General features: G+C 43.5%; 1 protein-coding gene across 1 annotated transcript; it reads right to left on the bottom strand.

Moving 5' to 3' along the window:
* Nucleotides 1–937: 937 nt before the first annotated feature.
* DNAJA2 (DnaJ heat shock protein family (Hsp40) member A2) lies at nucleotides 938–12345 on the bottom strand. The gene is made up of 9 exons (XM_065848269.2): nucleotides 12159–12345; nucleotides 9449–9508; nucleotides 8293–8516; nucleotides 7143–7223; nucleotides 6694–6827; nucleotides 4167–4363; nucleotides 2429–2573; nucleotides 2118–2245; nucleotides 938–1709 (listed from the first exon to the last, which is right to left on the bottom strand). The coding sequence occupies exons 1-9, from the start codon at nucleotides 12234–12236 to the stop codon at nucleotides 1521–1523; spliced, it is 1236 nt and encodes a 411-aa protein (XP_065704341.1). The 5' UTR covers nucleotides 12237–12345; the 3' UTR covers nucleotides 938–1520.
* Between the last annotated feature and the right edge of the window lie 8709 nt (nucleotides 12346–21054).

Genomic DNA, 21054 nt, shown 5'->3' on the forward strand with positions numbered 1-21054 from the left:
AACCACAGCTGCAGGAAAAGCAGCCTCAGGTTTCACTAAATGAAAGTAAAGGTCCAGCAGCTGAGAATGCACAGCAGAAAAGGTCAATACTGAAACAGAGGTGAAACAGTATTTATTCTTGCTTCAGTTTTCAGAGTCTAGGACAAGGTGTTCAGCAACACTGAAACACAGATTCCCACCCTGCCTCATTGGGAAGCATCAGCAACTGTCTCAGCAATAATTTAACAATTCACACTACAGATTTGTGAAGCAAAGCAGGGGCATCTTCCAACTTCCTCACCACGGGAGAACCTCAGTGGGGAGAAGCAGCTCAGCAGCCCAAGTTCACACACACATTTAACAAAGTGCTTCAACAACTCACTGCACCTGGTCATTATTTAAGGTCACAGTTTTGCTTCGTTGTGGTATTTTTACATAAAGAGGAACAGAATTGAAGCTGGGGAACTTAGTGGCTCAATAGTTAGAAAGTGCAACTACTGGGAAAGTCACAAAACCATCCACATTTAGAACGCTTCCAGGTTCCACATTTTTGTGTCACATACGATACTGATCTCTTGTTAAATCAACCATAAACTTTATTTTTACAGAGACTTTTTTCAAACTGGAAACATTTCTCTAGAAGTCAGGCTTTGAACTGGATTTAAAGGCTGAGAGAAAGACACTGTTATTTAGGGATTTAATCAGCTGCATTTAAAAGGTTTTATGATCTTGAGTGAACTCTGATATCCTTGTGTTCTCTTCATGCAAAGGGAAATGGCTGCAGCCTTCCCCACGCTCATTTAGGCACAGCTCATTTCAAGACCAGACTTGTATACATGCGGCCCACAATTATCTAACTGCAGCCTCCCCGCATATATGAAACGTCCACCACCACCACCTCTTCATATGCAGACCAGTTAGAGGCACTGGGCGAGTAAGAGCTACAAGGCAAAAGGAATATATTATACACCAACTGCTTTTATTTAATTTCAGAAACCGTTCACAAGATGGTAGAAAAAACTTACAACCACTTCTAATTAAGTCTTCCATTGTTCCCAGTCAGCTCTAAACCCATTATGTGCAAAGCCCAATTACCATGCATCTAGATGATAGATACAGGCTATGAAATTCTTTATTCTACTTGTAGCAGCTTATGCAGGTGCAGCCAAATACCAAGCCTCAGGACAAGTTGTACACAAACTTTACAATGGAGAATTTGAATTTAAAAGATGAAACTTAAAATCTACACAAAACTGGTAAAAATCAAGCACAGATACGAGGACAAACTTAAAACTCATGTGAAAAGGAGTCTCGTCTTCCTTTCAAGTGCTTTATTCTGCTACACAGTCAAAATGAAGATGTAAGCTTGTGGTTAGTTTAAATTACACTCTGTAGATACTATAGACCAATTTAAAAGTTACACATACAGCAATAGATGTCCATTGGTTCATCTGGATTACTTATACAATCCAGCTGGATTGTTGAAAACAAGTCAGGCAAAATTTTAAAGAAAATCCTTGTGCAACTTTTTAGACAAACGTTTACTGGTGGGCACACTGTACCCCAGGTCCGTGATGGCTGCTCTCTTCGTCAGAACTATCGTTGTAAGCTTCACGTCTCTGGCCGCCACCAGAACCACGAGTGGTATCAAATTCCTGAAGATCTACCTCTTCTGCATCACCAATTACATTGGGAAATTCTGGTCTAGCTGGCAGAAGATCTTCAAGTTCCTGCCCCAAAAGAAGAAGTGCATTCAGTACTGCATCTACAGCTTCAAGAGCTTCCCACGACTCCAAGACTCCCTCTTGGAGCAGGTTTGGTTCACAAGTCTACGCTGATGTAAACCCTGCACCACTCAAAGCAAACCAAGAGCACCAAGTATCACCGACCCCAAGTGCAATCAGTAGATACAGCTGGACTCTGAAAACTTATCACACAGCAGCAGGAAGATTCTCCCTCCTGCCCCAGCTGCCCAACATCTGCACAGCTCAAACACAGGATGCATACATTCATATTCCAACGGGTATTTTCAAGTTACATGTTGCCCACAAACAACATAAGAACAATTGTACTTGCATCTAAATGTGAGCACTGAAAGCACGCACATGAGGTACAACACGCACAGGCTGCATACTTACTGAAAGCTTTTCTGGGCTAATCCAGTTATTTTCAGGAAACTGAACATCAAATTTAATGTAAAGATCCCCCTTCTCAAAAGGATTGCGATACTGCGGCATTCCTTCACCTCGAACTACACGAACACAACCTGTAATTCAAAGAGAAGGAAGCTAGAGAGTGCTACTTCTGAACAAATCTTTCTCTCTACAATTCTCTTCAATTCTCTTCATTTCTCTAGCCCAGGTTCATTTCACAGGACAACAAGAAAGAGATTAAGTGTTCAAGAATCATGAAAGTGTAGTAAAAGTCATCCTTATCAAGTCAAGCTTACCTGGCTCAATTACTTTTCCAGGAGGATATTTAACCACAATTTGACGTCCATCAAGGTGCTTAAATGTGAACTGAAATCCACACAGTGCTTCAACAAGTCCGATCTTGTGCGTCATATGCAAGTCATTCCCATCCCGCTGGAAAACCTTAAAAAAACCCCAAACCAGTGGTTATCTTGTCTAGCCCTATAATGCAACCTCCACATGACTCATCATTATTGTTTAGTCTTAAAATTCAATGTCAGAGCAACAGCCTTCATACAAAGTTAACTTGACTCTGTTAATTAAAATAGCTTAATATTCTTGGAAAGTTTGTGCCTGATCCAAGTGTCACCTAAGATAAGTGAAACCACACTCTGTGCTGTGCTGCCAGGTTCCAGTTAGACCAGCAGCCGCACCCCCAACACCTACACAAGCAGCTTATGAACGAATCTGCCGACCGTTCAGAGCACAGAAACCCCCCTTTGTTTCCTGCATTTAACAGTCACCCCGCACCGCTGCTTCGGCCTCCTGATCAACCGCAGGGCTTCGATCGCTTAGTCCACAGCTGTCATACGTGATCTTCAAGCTGTATCACTCAGGACTCTAGTCAGTAGATGTCAGCTTGAGCCCTGGCTTAACCAGGACTCCCACCTCAAGGGCAATTTTAAGAACACTAAAAGCTTCACAGTCTGGTTTTACTCACTAGGACACAAGGTATTTTTCAGAATGGTACTGCACTGTAAAACTAGATGTAGTTCATTAGAAGACAAAGACAGAGGTGGCATCCACCATCTGGAGTTTGCAGCTGTCATGCACATCCGACTGTTCTGTTACAGCCTGTTTCTCCCTTATCATAGTCAAAATCAACTGCAATAATCCGTTCCAATCAGTATTGCAGAAGAAAGAACATAAAAGTATGTAAAGAGCTGTGCAAAACTAACTGACAAATTAGCAGTCCTTGACGCAGCTTTGACAAGCTTACAAAGTACCTCATTTTCAGATGACCAACATCATATCCTTAACGTATAACTGAAATCTAGATTTGTACCCAGTGCTATGCTTTGTGTCACAGCAGAACTTCCCCCCCCCACCATTCCATTTAACATTTCTTCCAGAGTATAACACACAAACTACTTCTTATTTCATCAGAGTAATACCTGGTCTTTCTAAACAACAGCATTCAAAACTCTGTGCTAAGGGAGTTCTAGCAAAGAATATAAATTGCAATATTTAATTCAAAAGTGCAATGTATACACTCCAGAATACAGTAAGCATAAGCCTTAAACTCATATAAAATAATGCCGGTTCTTTGTTTTGTTAAACGAATCAGTACCATCAGGATTCCGAGTTATATTTCCACAACCACAGCAGCAGAGATAGAAAGCACCATCTGGGCATTTTAACAGGAGTTCCCTGCCACGTCAGAAGAACTTTGTGAGCATCACAAGCATCTTGCAGTTAACATCCTGAACAGCTCTTCCCTGCATCCACTCTACCCGTTCAGCTGAGCCCCCCGGGAAGGCTGCTTTTTATCGGCAGCACAAAGCACGAGAATCTGCACGTCCTCTGGCTACAGACTCGCCAGGTTTTTTCTGGTGCACCACGAAAGCCACTTGCTGTCAATCTGCTAAAAGCTATTCACCATTTCTCCCAGAGCTGCAACTGCATGAATTACTTTAAAATAAACAGCCATCTGTATCACTTTAATATGAAAGACTAGGATAAAAGGTGGTTAAAATATAAACTCAAAAGCATTACCTCATTCTCCTTTTCTTGGAGTAAGAGGACAATATCACCTGGTTCCACACCGGGAGCCTGATCTGCTTCTCCACTGAATGTAATTCTTTGCCCATGTTTCATGCCTTTGTCTACATGGACTTCAAGTATTTTTACCTCTTTGATCACCTTCTTCCCTTCACATTTTTTACAGCGGTCTTTTTCATTAATTACTTCACCTAAGGAAAGACAAATTTGGAGTTCAGAGATTTCCTCATAATTGCATCCAATTCTGAATGAAAATAAATAAAGAAATAAAGTAGGCAGAGGAATACATGCAACACAACCAGTAATTTAGATGTTGCTTTAAGAATTGCTGCCAAGAGGAAAGCCAGGCTCAATCTACCCCAGCTGGAAGAGGGGGAAGGAAACAAACAAAGAAACATGTAACCTTCCAAGCTGTCTTATCAAGGATTTTGAAAAGCCAGTGTGCTTTAAAGAAAGGCAAAATAAGACTTTGTCTATAGCTTCTAGTTTCCTTAAGCCTTAATTTCATTCCTGTCTCCTTGCCACTCAACTTACTACTCTTACAAAAACAAAAGCACCTACTTTTCCACTCCTTGTTATGCTGAAAGATGGCAGCTATAAGAGAAAGGATGATCTAAAACCAAACCGAACCCTTCAAAGTCAGAGTACAAATTTTAAACTACTTCAGTGAAGTTCAGAAACTTAGTTCCACTTCTCTTAACAACAGCAAAGAACAGATGATGGGTTCTGGTCACCGATTGCCACCAAGTACTGCGGAAACACAGCCAATAAAACTGGAGTCTTGCATACAAAACAAGGGGAAGGGAGCTGCTCAAATCACAGCTTCCGACAAGGGTCTTCCCACAAAAAGGATCGAGCATTTTCTGACACATAAGGGATTTCGCTTTTCTATTCTGAAACGGAACAGTTTTTCACATTGTCTGTCACCTGTAGCAGGGCAATTACTTTTTCCAGCAAACTGAAGGATGACTATCCAAAGCAGCTTAAATTCTCTATTTAATCTTTATTTTTCAGGTAAGCTATTGTCTTTGTACAGAGTAGCCAAAATACTAGGCCACATGCACTGTACAATTTCAGTACTTATTTCCAATACTTCCTTAAGTGCCACAAGCAGATGCAATTGGCTTAAGACATTAAACTTGCCAGTGTAAACCACTTTATGTGAAACTAAACATAACATTATGATGCATTTGGAACTACTCGATGTGTAGGTTAGGTATTGTAAGCTGTGGAAACAAAACGTTGAAAACAACATCACTTATGAAACGTTTTGACTAGTCACAAAATACAACTCTGAAATTTCAGAGCATCATGAACAGTAAAATCCACAAGGTTTCATGACTACCCTGCAAACTGCAGCTCTAAAAAGGAACCGCACGAAGCGCAGACCATGTGCTGAACTTGCTCCCCTAAACACAACCAATTCAGCAAAAGGTATCTTAATCTGATCAGGTTAAAAGCGCAACTTTAGATTTCCGTTTTTAAGCCAAACCTGTCCTTGGATATTAGGAGACTGCAAAAACACAAAGAGCTCCTAAAAACCAAAATCTTGGCTTTTACTTTAACACAAGGTTGGGAAATTACATATTAGAGAGCAGTGTAGGGGAAAGGGTCCTGGGGGTCCTGCTGGACAACAGGGTGACCATGAGCCAGCACTGGGCCTTTGTGGCCAGGAAGGTCAATGGCATCCTCAGGTGTATTAAAAGGGGGGTGGTCAGTAGATGGAGAGAGGTTTTTCTTCCCCTCTACTCCGCCCTGGTGAGACCACACCTGGAATATTGTGTCCAGTTCTGGGCCCCTCAGTTCCAGAAGGACAGGGAACTGCTGGAGAGGGTCCAGCGTAGGGCAACAAAGATGATTAAGGGAGTGGAGCATCTCCCTTATGAAGAAAGGCTGCGGGAGCTGGGGCTCTTTAGTTTGGAGAAGAGGAGACTGAGGGGTGACCTTACTAATGTTTATAAATTTATAAAGGGTGAGTGCCACAAGGATGGAGCCAGGCTCTTCTCAGTGGCAAACAATGACAGGACAAGGGGCAATGGGATCAAGCTGGAACACAAGAGGTTCCACTTAAATTTGAGAAAAAACAGCTTCTCAGTGAGGGTGGCAGAGCCTGGCCCAGGCTGCCCAGGGAGGTTGTGGAGTCTCCTTCCCTGGAGACATTCAAACCCGCCTGGACACATTCCTGTGCGACCTCACCTAGGCGTTCCTGCTCCAGCAGGGGGATTGGACTAGATAACTTTTGAGGTCCCTTCCAATCCCAAACATACTGTGATACTGTGACAAAAGCAATAGCAATAAGTAATATTCAAACCTAAGTTTTTAAAAAACAATCAATCCTTACTGTTCAAGCTTCCAAACCGCTTTTCAGTACACTAAGTGTTGCTGCTGTTCTGAGTAAAACAATTTCTCCATGTTGTCATCAAAGACCCAACTGACATGAGAGGAACACAACTCTCCCAGGTCAGCTCCTCCCGCGATTTTGGCAGGAGGCTGATGCAGTGACGGGGCTATCCTGACGTACCTTCTCCATTGCAGTCAGAGCACACGGACTGCATCTGCTGCACCATGCCAGGAGCCAGCTGTCGGATCATGATACGGACACCTCTACCCCGGCAAGCGTTACATTTCTGAACGGCTCCAGCCTTCCCTCCCTGCCTGGAATAGAAAGCACCAGTTGCATGAAAAACAGGTTTTTTCCGAAACATACAGCAAAAAAAACCCCTCTGCATCAGTAGGTTAACGTGCTTAGTTGCACTGCCAATTTTAATTAGGTTTTCTCCTCCCCACATCCCCTCAGACAAAGCCCTTGAATAGTTACAGTTCCATCAACAGTATCACTCAAGTTCAACAATTTTCTATTCTGAGAACAGGCTCCAGACACTCAAATACTGACAGATCTGATGCAGGAGACGCTTCGTGACACCATTTTGCCAACAAAGCAACCAGAGAACGGAGAAACACAAAACTTACCCATTACATGCACTACAAAGGACATTCTTGCTAAGTTGTAGTTTAGTTGTCTTTCCATTATACAGATCTTCTAAAGAGACTCTACAAAATAAAGCATTTCTCCTGAGTTATCATTTAACAACTTTCCCCATATAATTAAAATACTTGCCTAGGACAAATTAAAGAAAAACATCTTCAATAAAAGACTAAATCTGCTAATAAAACAACATTTTAAAGCACCATTTCAGGTTTCACAAGAAGTCATTTAAAAATATTCCATACATATAAATATACACATGTAATCCTGAACATAGCTTCAGAAAAAAATCTGTAATTTAATCAGAAGAAGTGAGATAGGGTTGCTTGTGTTTCTCAATAGGAAACAAGCTGATCTAGCATTTTACATTTTATTATTTAGTCATGGTTGGTTGGTTGTTTTAAATTCTACCAGGCAGGTGAGAAAGAAACCTCTCTAGACAGTCCTGACAATACTTCCAGCATGCACACATAAGAATACAGAACACTTATTACTATATTGGGCTTCCCCACTAAGCTACCTCGTGTGGGAGGGGTTAACATGTCCCCAAGGCCACTTAATTATTTATATTTGTTCATGTTTCAACTTTTTATAGACGCTCTTGAATACCCTATCAAACTTCAATAACCTCCCTATATTGATAGACATTTATGAACACATTTAGTATTTCTCCTAAAAGGGTCTGTTGGTGGATAGAAATTTCAGCTCAGAAGGTTGCCTGGCATTAGTGTTCACAAATAACAACAAAAGCAAAGCTAATTAACAACACGGCATGCAATACTAGCTACTAAACTAAGCAAGCATGTAAAAGTAAACAGACTTTACTAAGCAGGATTTGCAAACCACAGGAAAGATGCAGCTTGACTTAAGAACTTAGAAAGGACCTGCTCAGCAGGCAGAAAGCCAGTCATGACTGGCTTGCAGAGATCAACAAAACAGTTAGACATGACAGTCAAGCATGGCTTAAAAACAAAACAAAACACAAACCACCACAAAAATCAAACCCAGCACACACACACTTTCCCAGTAACTGTGCAGTTCACATTCAGCAGCTGGTATCACACTGTGAACACCAATGAGTCAAATGTGGTCAGGAAAGCTGCAAAGTCCAAACTGCAGTATCAAGATACTCACTTGAGTGGATGCATCATATCTTCTCCTCTTCTTCTGCCATTACGACTTCTACTCTGCCCACCCATGAAATTGAACAATCCACCACCAAAGATATGGGAGAAAATATCGTCCATTCCACTGCTTCCACCGCTACCTTCTCGAAGACCCTGTTCTCCATATCTATCATATAATTCACGTTTCTCGGGATTTGACAATACTTCATAGGCAAAGCTTATTTCTTTGAACTAGAAGAGGAACAGAGTCAAGACAGTGCATGATAATTTAGAACTTCAAGGGAGCTTTTCACTACTGTTGCTTGCCTGCCATTAACACCCAATTTAGAAGGTACACAGAGCAGTTTTCCATCCTCGTTCTAATATGTGAGACTTAGAAGTCAGACTTGGGCTTAATTCTGTTACCTCTTACCATAAAACGACATTTTATTGCAAAACTTCATTGACTTTGTTCTTTCTTGTGCCTAGCATAAGACAGTTTTTTTACAAACAAAAAAAAAATCCAACCAAAGAAAACTCCCAACTGCAATATTGCAGTAGCCAGCAGGCAAAAAAACCCCAATTACATGTTAATTTAAAAGATGGTAACAACTGAGCAACTTACTAAAATGCAAATTAATGTGTTTGTCCTCAAAACAAATTAATTGCATTTCATAGTCATCTCTGCTCACCTCTGAGCAACCATTAGAACTTCAGTTCTGTTAGAGAACCAGCTGAGTCAATTTAATTGACTTTTTAAAAATTATATTAGCATAACAAATCTAATTCAACTTTCCCACATATGTAACCTGGTTTAAGCTGCAGCAGTTTCCAGAACCTCCACATGCACATGTTTTTTTCCACAGTGGAGAAACTTAGAAAACTAACTATCTTTTTCAAACACCTCTGTAGATGCCAATACCAGCTGACATCATCCCAGCAGATGAAGAGAATCACTTCTCCCTCAGCATCACTTTCTCAACCAATTTGACTCAGCCAACTGCTGCATTTTTTTCATGAGGTACACTGGCAGATACTGAGATTGGGAAGCAGACAAGACAGGGTTCCCTCTCACAGTTATTATTTTTGAGCAACTTGTAACAGCGACACCCCAACACCTGTATTTGGTCCCTCAGATGCTACTGTTATGACAAACTACAGGAGTTAAAAAACAAAAGTCTTACTTTGTCCCCTGCATTTGGATTCTTATCAGGATGGTATTCCTTGGCCAGCTTTCTGTATGCCTAGTTGAAAGAGGTACAAAATTAGTTTCAATTTTGATTAATCAGTTATTTTTTTGAGAAACACAAGTAGTGTCTTCAGGAAGAAAGAAAACCCTAATAAAGCGAAGTGATAACATAAATGTTTTGAAATCACTCATAAACTGAAGTGATACAAAAAACTCTAACATTACTATATGCATAAATTAACCACATTTGGATTTAAACACAACTATAGCACACAATAGCTAGAACTAGTTTTCCTGCTTACTTTCATTATCTTACAGGAAGAATCACATTGGACTCTCATTAAAAGGACTTACTCTACAGAACCCACTCAAAACCTACAATACAACAATTTTAGTTTCAACCCATTTGTCTTTCGCCTCAATCACAGCGACACATGAACAAAAAAATGGCTGCCTCAGCTCCACCGCCAACCGATGGTCAATCCTAAAATCATCACTTTATTCGGCCTCACCTATAAGCAATGGAAGATTTCTCCTCACTTTGAACTAAGTATATGAGTTACATGTGCACAACTGTATATGTTATTGCTTTTATTCAACTTCACTGTTCTGAAACAGTAGGAGGAATAAGTACAGCTAAGCCTCCAGAAAGGATGTCTCAGAATGCTTTTTTTTGACCAGTAGTTGGACTCTCAGGACCATCACTTTTTCCACAGCAGCATTTCATCTGTTTTGCTCATAGAGGATCAAAGCGAACAACAGGACAAGCAGAGAGTTTTCCTACAATTTGCGTTTATGACAGTAAAGACCTCAACTCTTGCCCCACTCCACCTCAACACCACCCAGTAGCAGTCAGGGGACAGACACTAATAAATTACATGGTATACAGTCCTATTTTTTTTTTTAAATGATACATGTAAAAAAGCTTCAGTGAAGCAACTGCAAACAACTGAAACACTGGTTCTTCGAGAGGATTTTTCACAAGCTCTATTTCTGTAGAATTGAGCATCTAAACCAACTCTTTAGAACTGCAATGCTGACAGAGCTTCACACACAAAGCTTGACAGAGATCACAACTTTCCATTTTGTACTGGAACAAGTCAGATTCCTTTTTTGTATCTGCACGGTTACTTCACTTTAATGATTATCTTGAAATACTCCGTGTAGTTCTGCTGGCAATCAAGAAATGAAGTTTGATAAGGAACTAATGAAACAAAAATAGCACACTGATATTACAAGCCAAATATTCTAAACCACAGTAAGCATAAAGAACAAAAATCATAGGTCTTATAGCACAAATTGCCTGTCAGTAACAAAGAATAATCTTCCACAAACCTACATATTCTGTAACAGCAATGGATTTTCCCCACATATTTTTAAGGCATCTAACCAAGGGAAAAAAACCCCAAACAACAACAACCAAAACCCAAACACAACCCATAGAGCACTAAACTGAAAACCTGCATAACATCATCTAATCAGGAAAAAGGAACTTGCATGGTGATCTTTAAAATGAGAGTCCTCTCATGTCTTTGCTGATAAGAGCATTCCAGTTTAGAGCAATTCTTAAGACCACCCATAGCCAAGGAAGCTACAATTATTTACTTAATCAGAAACAGATCCAGAATCCAGGTCTACACTGGCACCACATTATAACTTCAATAAAGGTAAATTTGAGGTGTAAAACCTGTTCCCTCATTTACTTTTGACTGAGCTATTACCTATGTATTTTCCTGTTACATAATTTAAAATATCTTATTAATAAGGCATCCCATGTGACTTAACTGACGACAAAACCTTGACAAACTTCTTGGTGTTGTAGGGAGTTGGCAACTTTACATTCCATAAGTCTAATCTATAGCAATTAATACTGAACAGCACAGGTTACCCAAGGGGAAAACTACTGTCAGATTTTCATTCTCGCTGTGCACAGACACCTTTCAGTAAGAAAAAAACCCGAACATATTGTCCTGGCTGGTGTTGGTGCCCAGCACTATCTCCTCCCCGCACACCCTCCGCCTCTAACGCTATTTCCACACCGCAATCGCCTGCCCCTGCACAACGAGGCTGGGATCCCAGCACCACCCAGCTCACTGCTCCCAAACCGGCTGCTTAATTACCCCCCGCACGAGTAAATGGTCATTAAGTCCTTTCCTAAAAGTTAATATAGAACTAAACAGCCGCAGCGAATTGTGCCACTGGTGACCCGGCTCCAAGTGTTCCCGTCGCCTCTTTGTTCAGCTCCTCCCGGCAGGGATCGAATCCACGGGCAAAACGAAACCGCAGCGGGGCCCGCACGTGGGGCGGACAATGGGGCGGATCCGTGGGGCCTCACCGGGGTCTCGCACCCCGAAGGCCTTTCCCGGCTGCGAACGGAACGAGCGAGTCCCGGGGCGCCGGCCAGGGCCACGGGAGCACGGCCGGGGCCGCCACCCGTTCCCCGCAGCGCTGCAGGCCCTGCCCGGCCCCGCGGCGCGGCCTACCCGGGCGGCACAGCCGGCTCCCGGCGCCTTCCCCGGCGCCGCGCCCTCCCCCGCAGGCCTGGCCGGGCGGGCCGCGCTCCCCAGGCCTCCCCTCAGCCCCGCTCCCCTCGCCCCCGGCGGGACCGCCCGCTCCCCTCAGCCGGCCCACGGGACTCAGCCCGGGGCGAGCCGCCCCCTCCCCCACCGTCCGCTCTCCCGGCCGCGGCCGCCCCTCCCCCGCACCTTCTTGAGCTCGTTGTCGGAGGCCCCGGGCGGCACCCCCAGGATGTCGTACAGCTTCGTGTCGGCCACGTTCGCCATGGCGGCAGAGGGCGGCGGGCGCGGGCCGGGACGGGCCAAGCGAGGGCGAGACCGGGAGCAGGACGAAAGCCGCCCGCGACGTCACGCGCACACGCCACACGTCACCAGACGTCACCACGCCGCGACGCAGGAGCCGCCCGCCCGCCCTCTTCGCCCTTCGGCGGCGCGGCCCCGCCCCCTCGGCACACTTCGGCCGCTGACCCAGTTCCGGACCGACGCGGCAGGGGGCGCTCGTGCAAGGGGAGGGGAGGAACGGGGGGCGGGACTGAGGGCTCGCGCCACTGTGCGCGGGAGGCGGGAAAAGGCTGTGAGGAGAGAGCGGGGGTGAGGGGAGGGTGCTCGGATAGAGCCGGAATGTCAGCGGTTGGAGGGGACCTGGAAAGCTCATCCAGTGCAATTCCCCATGGAGCAGGAACACCCAGCTGAGGTTCCACAGGAAGGGGTCCAGGCGGGTTTGAATGTCTGCAGAGAAGGAGACTCCACAACCTCCCTGGGCAGCCTGGGCCAGGCTCTGACACTCTCACCCCCAACAAGTTTCTTCTCATCTCTAAGTGGAACCTCCTGTGTTCCAGTTTGCACCCATTGCCCCTTGTCCTGTCACTGGTTGTCACCCAGAAGAGCCTGGCTCCATCCTCCTGACACTGCCCCTTTCCGTATTGATCCCCAGGAATGAGTCCCCCCTCAGTCTCCTCTTCTCCAGCTCCAGAGCCCCAGCTCCCTCAGCCTTTCCTCACACGGGAGATGCTCCACTCCCTTCAGCATCTTGGTGGCTGCGCTGGACTCTCTCCAGCAGTTCCCTGTCCTTCTGGAGCTGAGGGGCCACAGCTGGACACAATATTCCAGGTGTGGTCTCCCCAGGGCAGAGCAGAGGGGCAGGAGAACCTCTCTGACCTACTGACCACCCCCTTCTAACCCACCCCAGGTACCATTGGCCTTCCTGGCCACAAGGGCCCAGTGCTGGCTCATGCTCACCCTGCTGTCCCCAGGACCCCCAGCTCCCTTTCCCCTACACTGCTCTCTAATAGGTCATTCCCCAACTTACACTGGAACCTGGGGTTGTTCCTGCCCACATTCAAGACTCTACGCTTGCCCTTGTTATCTTTCATTAAATTGTTCCCTGCCCAGCTCTCCAGCCTGTCCAGGTCTCTGATGGCAGCACAGCTTCCAGTGTCACCACTCCTCCCAGCTTGGTGTCACCAGCAAACTTGCTGACAGTCACTCTATTCCCTCATCCAAATCATTGATGAATATATTGAATAATACCGGCCCCAGTACTGACCCAGGAGGGACTCCACTAGACAGAGGCCTCCAACTGGACTCTGCCCCATTGACCACAATTCTCTGGCCTGCTGCCCAGCCTCAAGCACCGACATGTTTTTCCTCAGGGACCTATCACTGCAGCTGCGATAGTTAAAAATAGCACTGGTATCCATCTGTTCCATTTTTGTGTTTTGCTCCACTTCTGGGCTCTCAGAAAAAGCACTATTCACTATGCTAAGCCTGAAGTGGCACACAGGGGCCCTGACTAGATGCCACAAATAAAAAGCCCAGTTGTGTTTAAATTAGAGGTTTGTCTCTTAAGGCCTGATCAGGAGAGCAGTTCCTCCTCAGGTGTGGCCTCTTGGTCATTAGCTTCTTGGTCATTAGCTTCTTGTTGAGCTCTGCTGGTGGTGGATAGGGCAGAACCCCGAGCAGCTCCCTGGCTTCTGGGGGATTCTGGGGAAGGGGGCATAAGGTTGAGCCCTGAGGACTGCTGAGAGCAGCTGACCTGGCACAGGAGAGAGCAGAAAGGGCTCTCTGAAGCAATATATTGATTTGTGGGGTAGAAACTTGAAAAGATTCCAGATCTGGGTGCTTTGTCCCTTGTTGCTTGTAGGGGAACTCATGTTTAGTTTGTGGTTGCGATGGCTGTATTGGGAAATGCAATCTGCTGGTGGCATCTCTTCTCCTACATTAGGCTGGTGTTTCTGGGACCCCACATTCCATCATCGCTTTTATTCAGTCTCACATAATCTGATGATGGTAGTGTCTGCCTCTGGTGTTGCAGGTGTGGCAGCAGTCAAGACCTTCAAAGGAAAATGGAGACTAGTTTTGGAAGGAGAAAAACAGCGGAAAGGCACAGAAGAGCTACTGAAAAGACAGTCCTGTGGACTGTAATTATTAGTTTGGTTCTGAGATGTGCGGAAAGAAAAAAAGCCATAAAGAGAGGTATATTTCTTTGGTATTTTTGAAGGCTGTGTGTACAGCCTTTAGTAACTGCGTTGTTTAACATATGTGGCTGAAGCCAATGTGGCTTCACAATTTGGTTTACTTGCATTTTGCACTACTTGTCTTCATCTTTTATTTTATGTGGTATGCATACCTGCCTTGGCTGGTTTGGATTGTGCTCACCTGCAGATTCTAGAGTTTTGGTGGTTGTTTTTGTTGGTTTGGGGATATTTTGTTTCTTTGTTTGTTTTTGTTGCACATTATTTTCTTTTTAGTGGGCAGCCAGGTAGCAAGAAAAGTAGCAAAAAAAAAGTTAAGAGTGTGTGGAGAAGCACTTCCTTGCCTTACAAATCAGACTTATGCTTTTAGGAGTTAAGCAGATCTGGCAGGACTGGTTTAAGTAGTATTTAAAATATCATAGCATTTATATGTGTCTTTGCGTTAAAAAAAGTAATTTGAAGATATGAGAAGGTGAGCCATCTCAAACCAGTGAGGTGCTGTTCATATCTCTGCCAGAAGGGATGAAGTTCAGCAAGGGTAGGACTCAGCTCAGGTTTACGTGTCCTGGGAGTTGAGTATAAGCTGGGGAATGACCTGTCGGAGAGCAGTGTAGGGGAAAGGGAGCTGGGGGTCCTGGGGACAGCAGGGTGAGCATGAGCCAGCACTGGGCCCTTGTGGCCAGGAAGGCCAATGGTACCTGGGGTGGGTTAGAAGGGGGTGGTCAGTAGGTCAGAGAGGTTCTCCTGCCCCTCTGCTCTGCCCTGGGGAGACCACACCTGGAATCTTGTGTCCAGTTGTGGCCCCTCAGCTCCAGAGGGACAGGGAACTGCTGGAGAGAGTCCAGCGCAGCCACCAAGATGCTGAAGGGAGTGGAGCATCTCCCGTGTGAGGAAAGGCTGAGGGAGCTGGGGCTCTGGAGCTGGAGAAGAGGAGACTGAGGGGGGACTCATTCCTGGGGATCAATATGGAAAGGGGCAGTGCCAGGAGGATGGAGCCAGGCTCTTCTGGGTGACAACCAGTGACAGGACAAGGGGCAATGGGTGCAAACTGGAACACAGGAGGTTCCACTGAAAGAGGAGAAGAAACTTGTTGGGGGTGAGGGTGTCAGAGCCTGGCCCAGGCTGCCCAGGGAGGTTGTGGAGTCTCCTTCTCTGCAGACATTCAAACCCGCCTGGACCCCTTCCTGTGGAACCTCAGCTGGGTGTTCCTGCTCCATGGGGGGATTGCACTGGATGAGCTTTCCAGGTCCCTTCCAACCCCTGACACTCTCGGATTCTGTCAGTTCAAGCCAGAAGCTGAGCCTGCAGGCTGAGGGCAGCACAGCTGGTAATTGAGCTTGGTCTGTCAGCTTGAGCCCAGCCTAAGGAGGTGGTTCAGAAGCAACATTTGTGTATTTGCCCTTGCCAAAACATCCTTGTTACTACAGACCGGGTTTATGTCTTACACAACTGATCCACGCAATAAATATGAAATCTCCTCTGGGAAGAAACTTTACATTTGATTTTCAAGTGGAGCTAAAGAATCAGATGCTTGGATGATTACCTTTTTATTAAATTAAAATGCAGGTAAATAGTAAAGTAGAGTTTCCTCTTCCTGCAAACTGCTTTTGCCGTTGACTCGGGCTGTACTGACAGAACATATTAGGCACACAGCTGAAATGTTGTGTTCTCCCCAGCTTCTTGCATATTGTCTTTGAGTTCTTTGTGTGTCTTTTTCCACTTTTGTATTTTACTCGTCCTCCAGATAAGAGCTTTTATATGTAGTTTCTAATATTATCACACAATGTGATGAAACGCAGTGGTTTTATGAAGTGTAATATGTGTGTTTTTAAACAGACTGCACAATTCTTGGCTTTTTGAGGTATTGTTTTGGCCTTACGCAGGCATTAAAAGGGATCATTCAAATTCAGTTCTTGTTTCAGACCTTTTTTCGTTCTTTATATGAAACGAGTTGAATTTCATTTTTTAAGATAAAGCATTTTTAAATCCTTCCTTAGAATTCAAATAAGCATTGATTATGTTTATCACTAGAAAATCAGAAAGCGATCGGTTTCGTGTTACTACAAAAGAAAAATAAGCCCTTATCAAGTGATTTTATGTATTTAACATGGTCTTAACTTGAAAATATAAGCAGGCATTGCTGACTCCTGCTTTAGTCTAATACTGTGGAATCAAATTTTAATTTTAAAAAAGTGTTCTGCTTAAATACTCCTGAAGAATGCAGTTACACTGTAAAAAAAACAAATGACAGAGCCTGCGTGGTCATTGCTTTGAATCTTTTTGGTGTCCTGCTCCATCAGCTAAGGCAGTTGGTGTATCATGCATGCCGTCTGTCTGATTTCTAGAACTTTTTGATGCTGAAAAGAAAACTGTGGGGATGAAACCCAGCGCTGTCCAACAGGAACCCCCGTGCAGCACCAGCAACACCAGTTGCGAACCTGATTCCTTTTGCCCTTTCCTGGCACTTGTTTTGCTGTCCTCACACCTCTGTTTTTTCATCTCAGTCTCCTCCCAAATCAATAACCCACCCCTGATTACTTATTCTTCATTGGTTCCAGTTTTGTTCCATCTGTCCTTAGATAATCTCAGCCTTCCATGGTATTACTGATATGGTCACCTGGGTGCTGTTGGCCTTGCTTGACTTTATTCCCTAACAGGTCCGTAGGATTAATAACAGTCCCTCCTGGTTATCTCTGATGTCTGGCAATTTCTCCTCTTCAGGGCCCTGTGGGATCCAGCCACCCGCAGAGCACTGACTGTGCCTTCTGTCACCATCTCATAGCGTTATTTGTAATTTCCAGTGATTTTATTTTTTTATGCCACGTGCAATAATTTTCCCCATCTTGTTCAGTTAACTGAATCTCATGCCAGAACCTAGTCAGTGGCCTTTCGTTTCCCTGCAACCCTAATGGATTATAGCTGAGTAACTGACCAAAAATCAGAATATTGAATACTTACAATACTTACTTTTAATTCTGGTTTTGTTCTTTTTTTTTTTTTTTTTTTCAGTGCTATGCATTTTTTCATGACAAAGTGAAAACAGACATCAGTGAAGAGGTGGCCGTTGGCAGGCAGTGTCCTGACGAGCTCAGAAGACACTACTGTAGCAATCTGTGCAGGGGGAGGAAGGGAGATAGCTTGAGGGATTTCCCTTCTGAGTGAGCAAGAACTCACAGCGTCCCACATTTTTAAACGTCAAGTTATCCAGGCAGGTTTTTCCTCTGCCAGGTTTTTCCATCTGAAGGGTATGTGACAGGTCTTTTCTTGCAAGGGGAGTGTTTTGTGTTTGGATTTAGTTTTTGTGGGTTTTTGGATCTGATGTTTTGGGGTTTTTGACTGATGTGGGGAAATTATCCTACCTTTTGCCTGTGTAAAGGCTGTTGTCAGGGATCACAGAGCTTCCGGCAGATCCCACATTAGCAGCATAGGTGAGGAGGTTCTTTAATTCCCTCCTCACTGGAAGAGATTTTGATGTGATGAACAAACGGTGTTCAGTGTTACTATCGACCTTTTGGAAGACTGGGAAGGGATCAGAAAAATCTAAGAAGAAAATTCATCAACTTTATCTTTTATCTTCCCAATAAACTCTCGGTCAAGTACCTTCCTCTGTGTGCCAGAGCAAGATCAATGGGAAGTTTCAACACCAGCTTGGCGTACAGCTTCTGAGGTACAGTTATAAAGTACTAAGAATATCAAGCTGGGTTTGTAATGGTCTTTAGCAAGATGGGAAGCCTTTTTTCCCTAAGCTCAGGAGAAAGCTCTAAAGTATTGTTATTTTATCCCTTGGTAAGGGCTGGATGAATAAAGCAGCAGCAGCATGTGTGTATATAAAAAGCAAAAAAGGGTGTGCATGCATATACGTATTGAAAAATTGACATTGCAAGAAGTTTCCTTCTCCATTTGAGTTGCTGCTACTTGGAACCCATATCGTTGATTTCTTTGTAAGCATTGTCATTTTTATTTTTAGGGACTGCACAGCTTGTTGCAATAGGAGCCTGATACAAGCACATTATCTGAATGTCAGTAGTAAGCAAAGGTGTTGTGAAAATTAATATGGATAAGGAATTAAAGCTTTAGATTTGAAGCAAAAAGAAATGGTTGCTTAGAAATTTTTCTTAATATCTATCTTTAAAAGAGATTCACTTAAGACTTGCGAATGTTTGTAGGAAGTTTTCAGTTGGAAAAATAAGCCTTTTCCAAGTTTGGGTTATCCAGTGAGAGAGAAACGCCACACGGTTAGCTGGCAAAGAGACCAACGAGCGAGTAGTACAAACGTTTATCCACAACTCAAGTATACACTTAATTTTTGCCAGAAGAATTTCTGAATTTCAAAACCATTATTTGTACTAGAACAAAACCACCTTTGCTCAAATAGAGTTTTGGAGGAAAAGGAAAAGTCATCAAAATCAACGCCGAAAAAATCAGCCAGGCCTGTTGTAATCTCTCTTTATTATTTAAATTCCTGAATGAGGTCCAGCTTCCTTCCTTCTCTACCGTAAGGGTCTCGGTGTTTCTGGGAATCGTACTCGATTAAATGTTTTTAATAAGGTTTGTCTTTAGGAAAAGTGTTTCAGTTTGTCAGGACGTGTAGTGCATGTAGCCGCTGAGATGTGGGTAAGGCCCTTGATGTGGTGTGAAGTGGCCTTGCCAGCCATTGTTCTTTTTAGTTATTACAGTTTGTAATAGAACTGAGTTAGGCTTGCATTCACTATTTTTATATAAGATTTTTTTTTTTTTCCCAGTGTGCAGCAAATCCAGTGGTGTTCAATGCAAAACGAGTGCCTGAGCTGTAAGTATCCGATCTTTCAATTGTACTAACAATTTAAATTCACTTGCACTATGAGAACTCTAGATGTGCATTATTCGCGAGTCCCGCTGGCTGTGTAGACTTCTGCTTTTCCGCTGTGTGCAGCAGGAACAAGAGGCATTCCTCAGATAAAGGATACATTTTACAAAGCACATGCAAACCACAAACTCTGTGTACAAAGACAGATTCACACAGGTGTGACATTTTCATGCTTAAAATTTGGATGCAACTGAAGTTTACATACTCTTGAACTACAGGCTCTAAACCATCTGTCCTATTAGGTCTTGTGTTCTGCAATACATGCGAACATTCTCTTTGAAGAAAAATAGAATCTCATTTACTACTTTGACATGTTGTGTCTATTCTTTAATTGAAGGCCTATTCTCAACAAACAGCTTTATTTCCAAGGAGGGTAACCAGGACATTTTCTTGTCACATAAATGTAAAGGTACTGTTATAATACCACTGTATCTATTTACATTTTTCCTGAAGCATTTTGCAACTGTTGCAAAATAAAGTAGGGCCTCTAAATGCAGGGTGAGAAGGTCCCGGCTCTGGGTAGTGCTGGGATAGTGAGGGTAAAAAAACCCATTGGAGAAGGTACCGGGGGACAAACAGCAGTTATTTAATGTTTACTTAGAAAAGACAATTTATTTCTGAGAATCATGCTTAGATAATCCCTAAGCGGTCATATGGGACTTAATTCTTTCCAGGTGCAGTTGAAATACAGGCAAATAATGACTGGCTTCTGACTCATGGAACTTGAGATAGTGTGGAGAAGCCTTTTATTTATACCTACCTTATACTATTATGGGGTTTTTGAAAGCAAGAGAGTGAGTGTGTGTATGTGTGTGGCTGTGCTGAAAAAGAAGGAGCTGCCCTGGGTGGGTGACCCTGTGTTAGCAGGGGAGTTGGACTGCATGATATCCAGAGGTTCCTGCAAGCCCAACCAGTCTGGGACTCTGTGAAGCAAGGGAAAGTGGGAATTGAGGGAATGAAGCAATATTATACCACTTTAACAATCCTTTGGGAAAAAAGAGACTTCCTGAGGTAACAAGCTGCCTCCGAGTGTGCCCATCTACGAGAGTGTATATCCTTTTAGAAGAAAGTAGGTAGCAAAAGTGCAGGTAACTAGCTCTTTGTAATATTTTGAGGCTAGGGCATGTACAAAATGCAATGAAAGTATTTTGTAGAATCAATCAGCTATTTACTCAATAGCTTATTTATTCTGTAGAAGAAACCACAACTGTTCATTAGGCTACCAATAATCTGTCAGTCAGTAGGTGTCTTTAAAGCAACCAATCTGGTTTTTGAGGGCATCCTGTTCTTGAAGAAGGTAAACATGTTCCTGAGAGCTGTTGCTGAATTCCAGCTTGATGATGGCTTATGGCTGACCATTTCCTCTATGCTTTGAGCTTATATTTGTAATTAATGTCATTACAGCCAAGAGTTAAATTATTGCTAGATCAACACTTTGACAGTCAGTGTTCAAGAAATGCATGAGGAATTTATTAGAAACTGTTGGAATGCAGCTTTTTGTAATTATTTTCTATTGCTCATGTACTTTCCAGTTATATTGTGTCTCAGATAAAATAGTTTACAATGATTTCCCTGAGTGCAAAGACTGCAAAACAAAGAACAGGGAATAATGTTTCACCTTAAGTTACGACACCATCTGCACTTCCTTTCTTCCGTTAGATGGCCAAAACTTTGATGTCTATCATTATGTGTTATTTTAGAGAGAGATCATCTGATAAAAGTTTTAGGTACAAGATAGATCTTTGCATTTAGATAAATACAGAGG

Source organism: Patagioenas fasciata, chromosome 13, assembly GCF_037038585.1.
Source record: "Patagioenas fasciata isolate bPatFas1 chromosome 13, bPatFas1.hap1, whole genome shotgun sequence".
Taxonomy (NCBI): Eukaryota; Metazoa; Chordata; class Aves; order Columbiformes; family Columbidae; genus Patagioenas; species Patagioenas fasciata.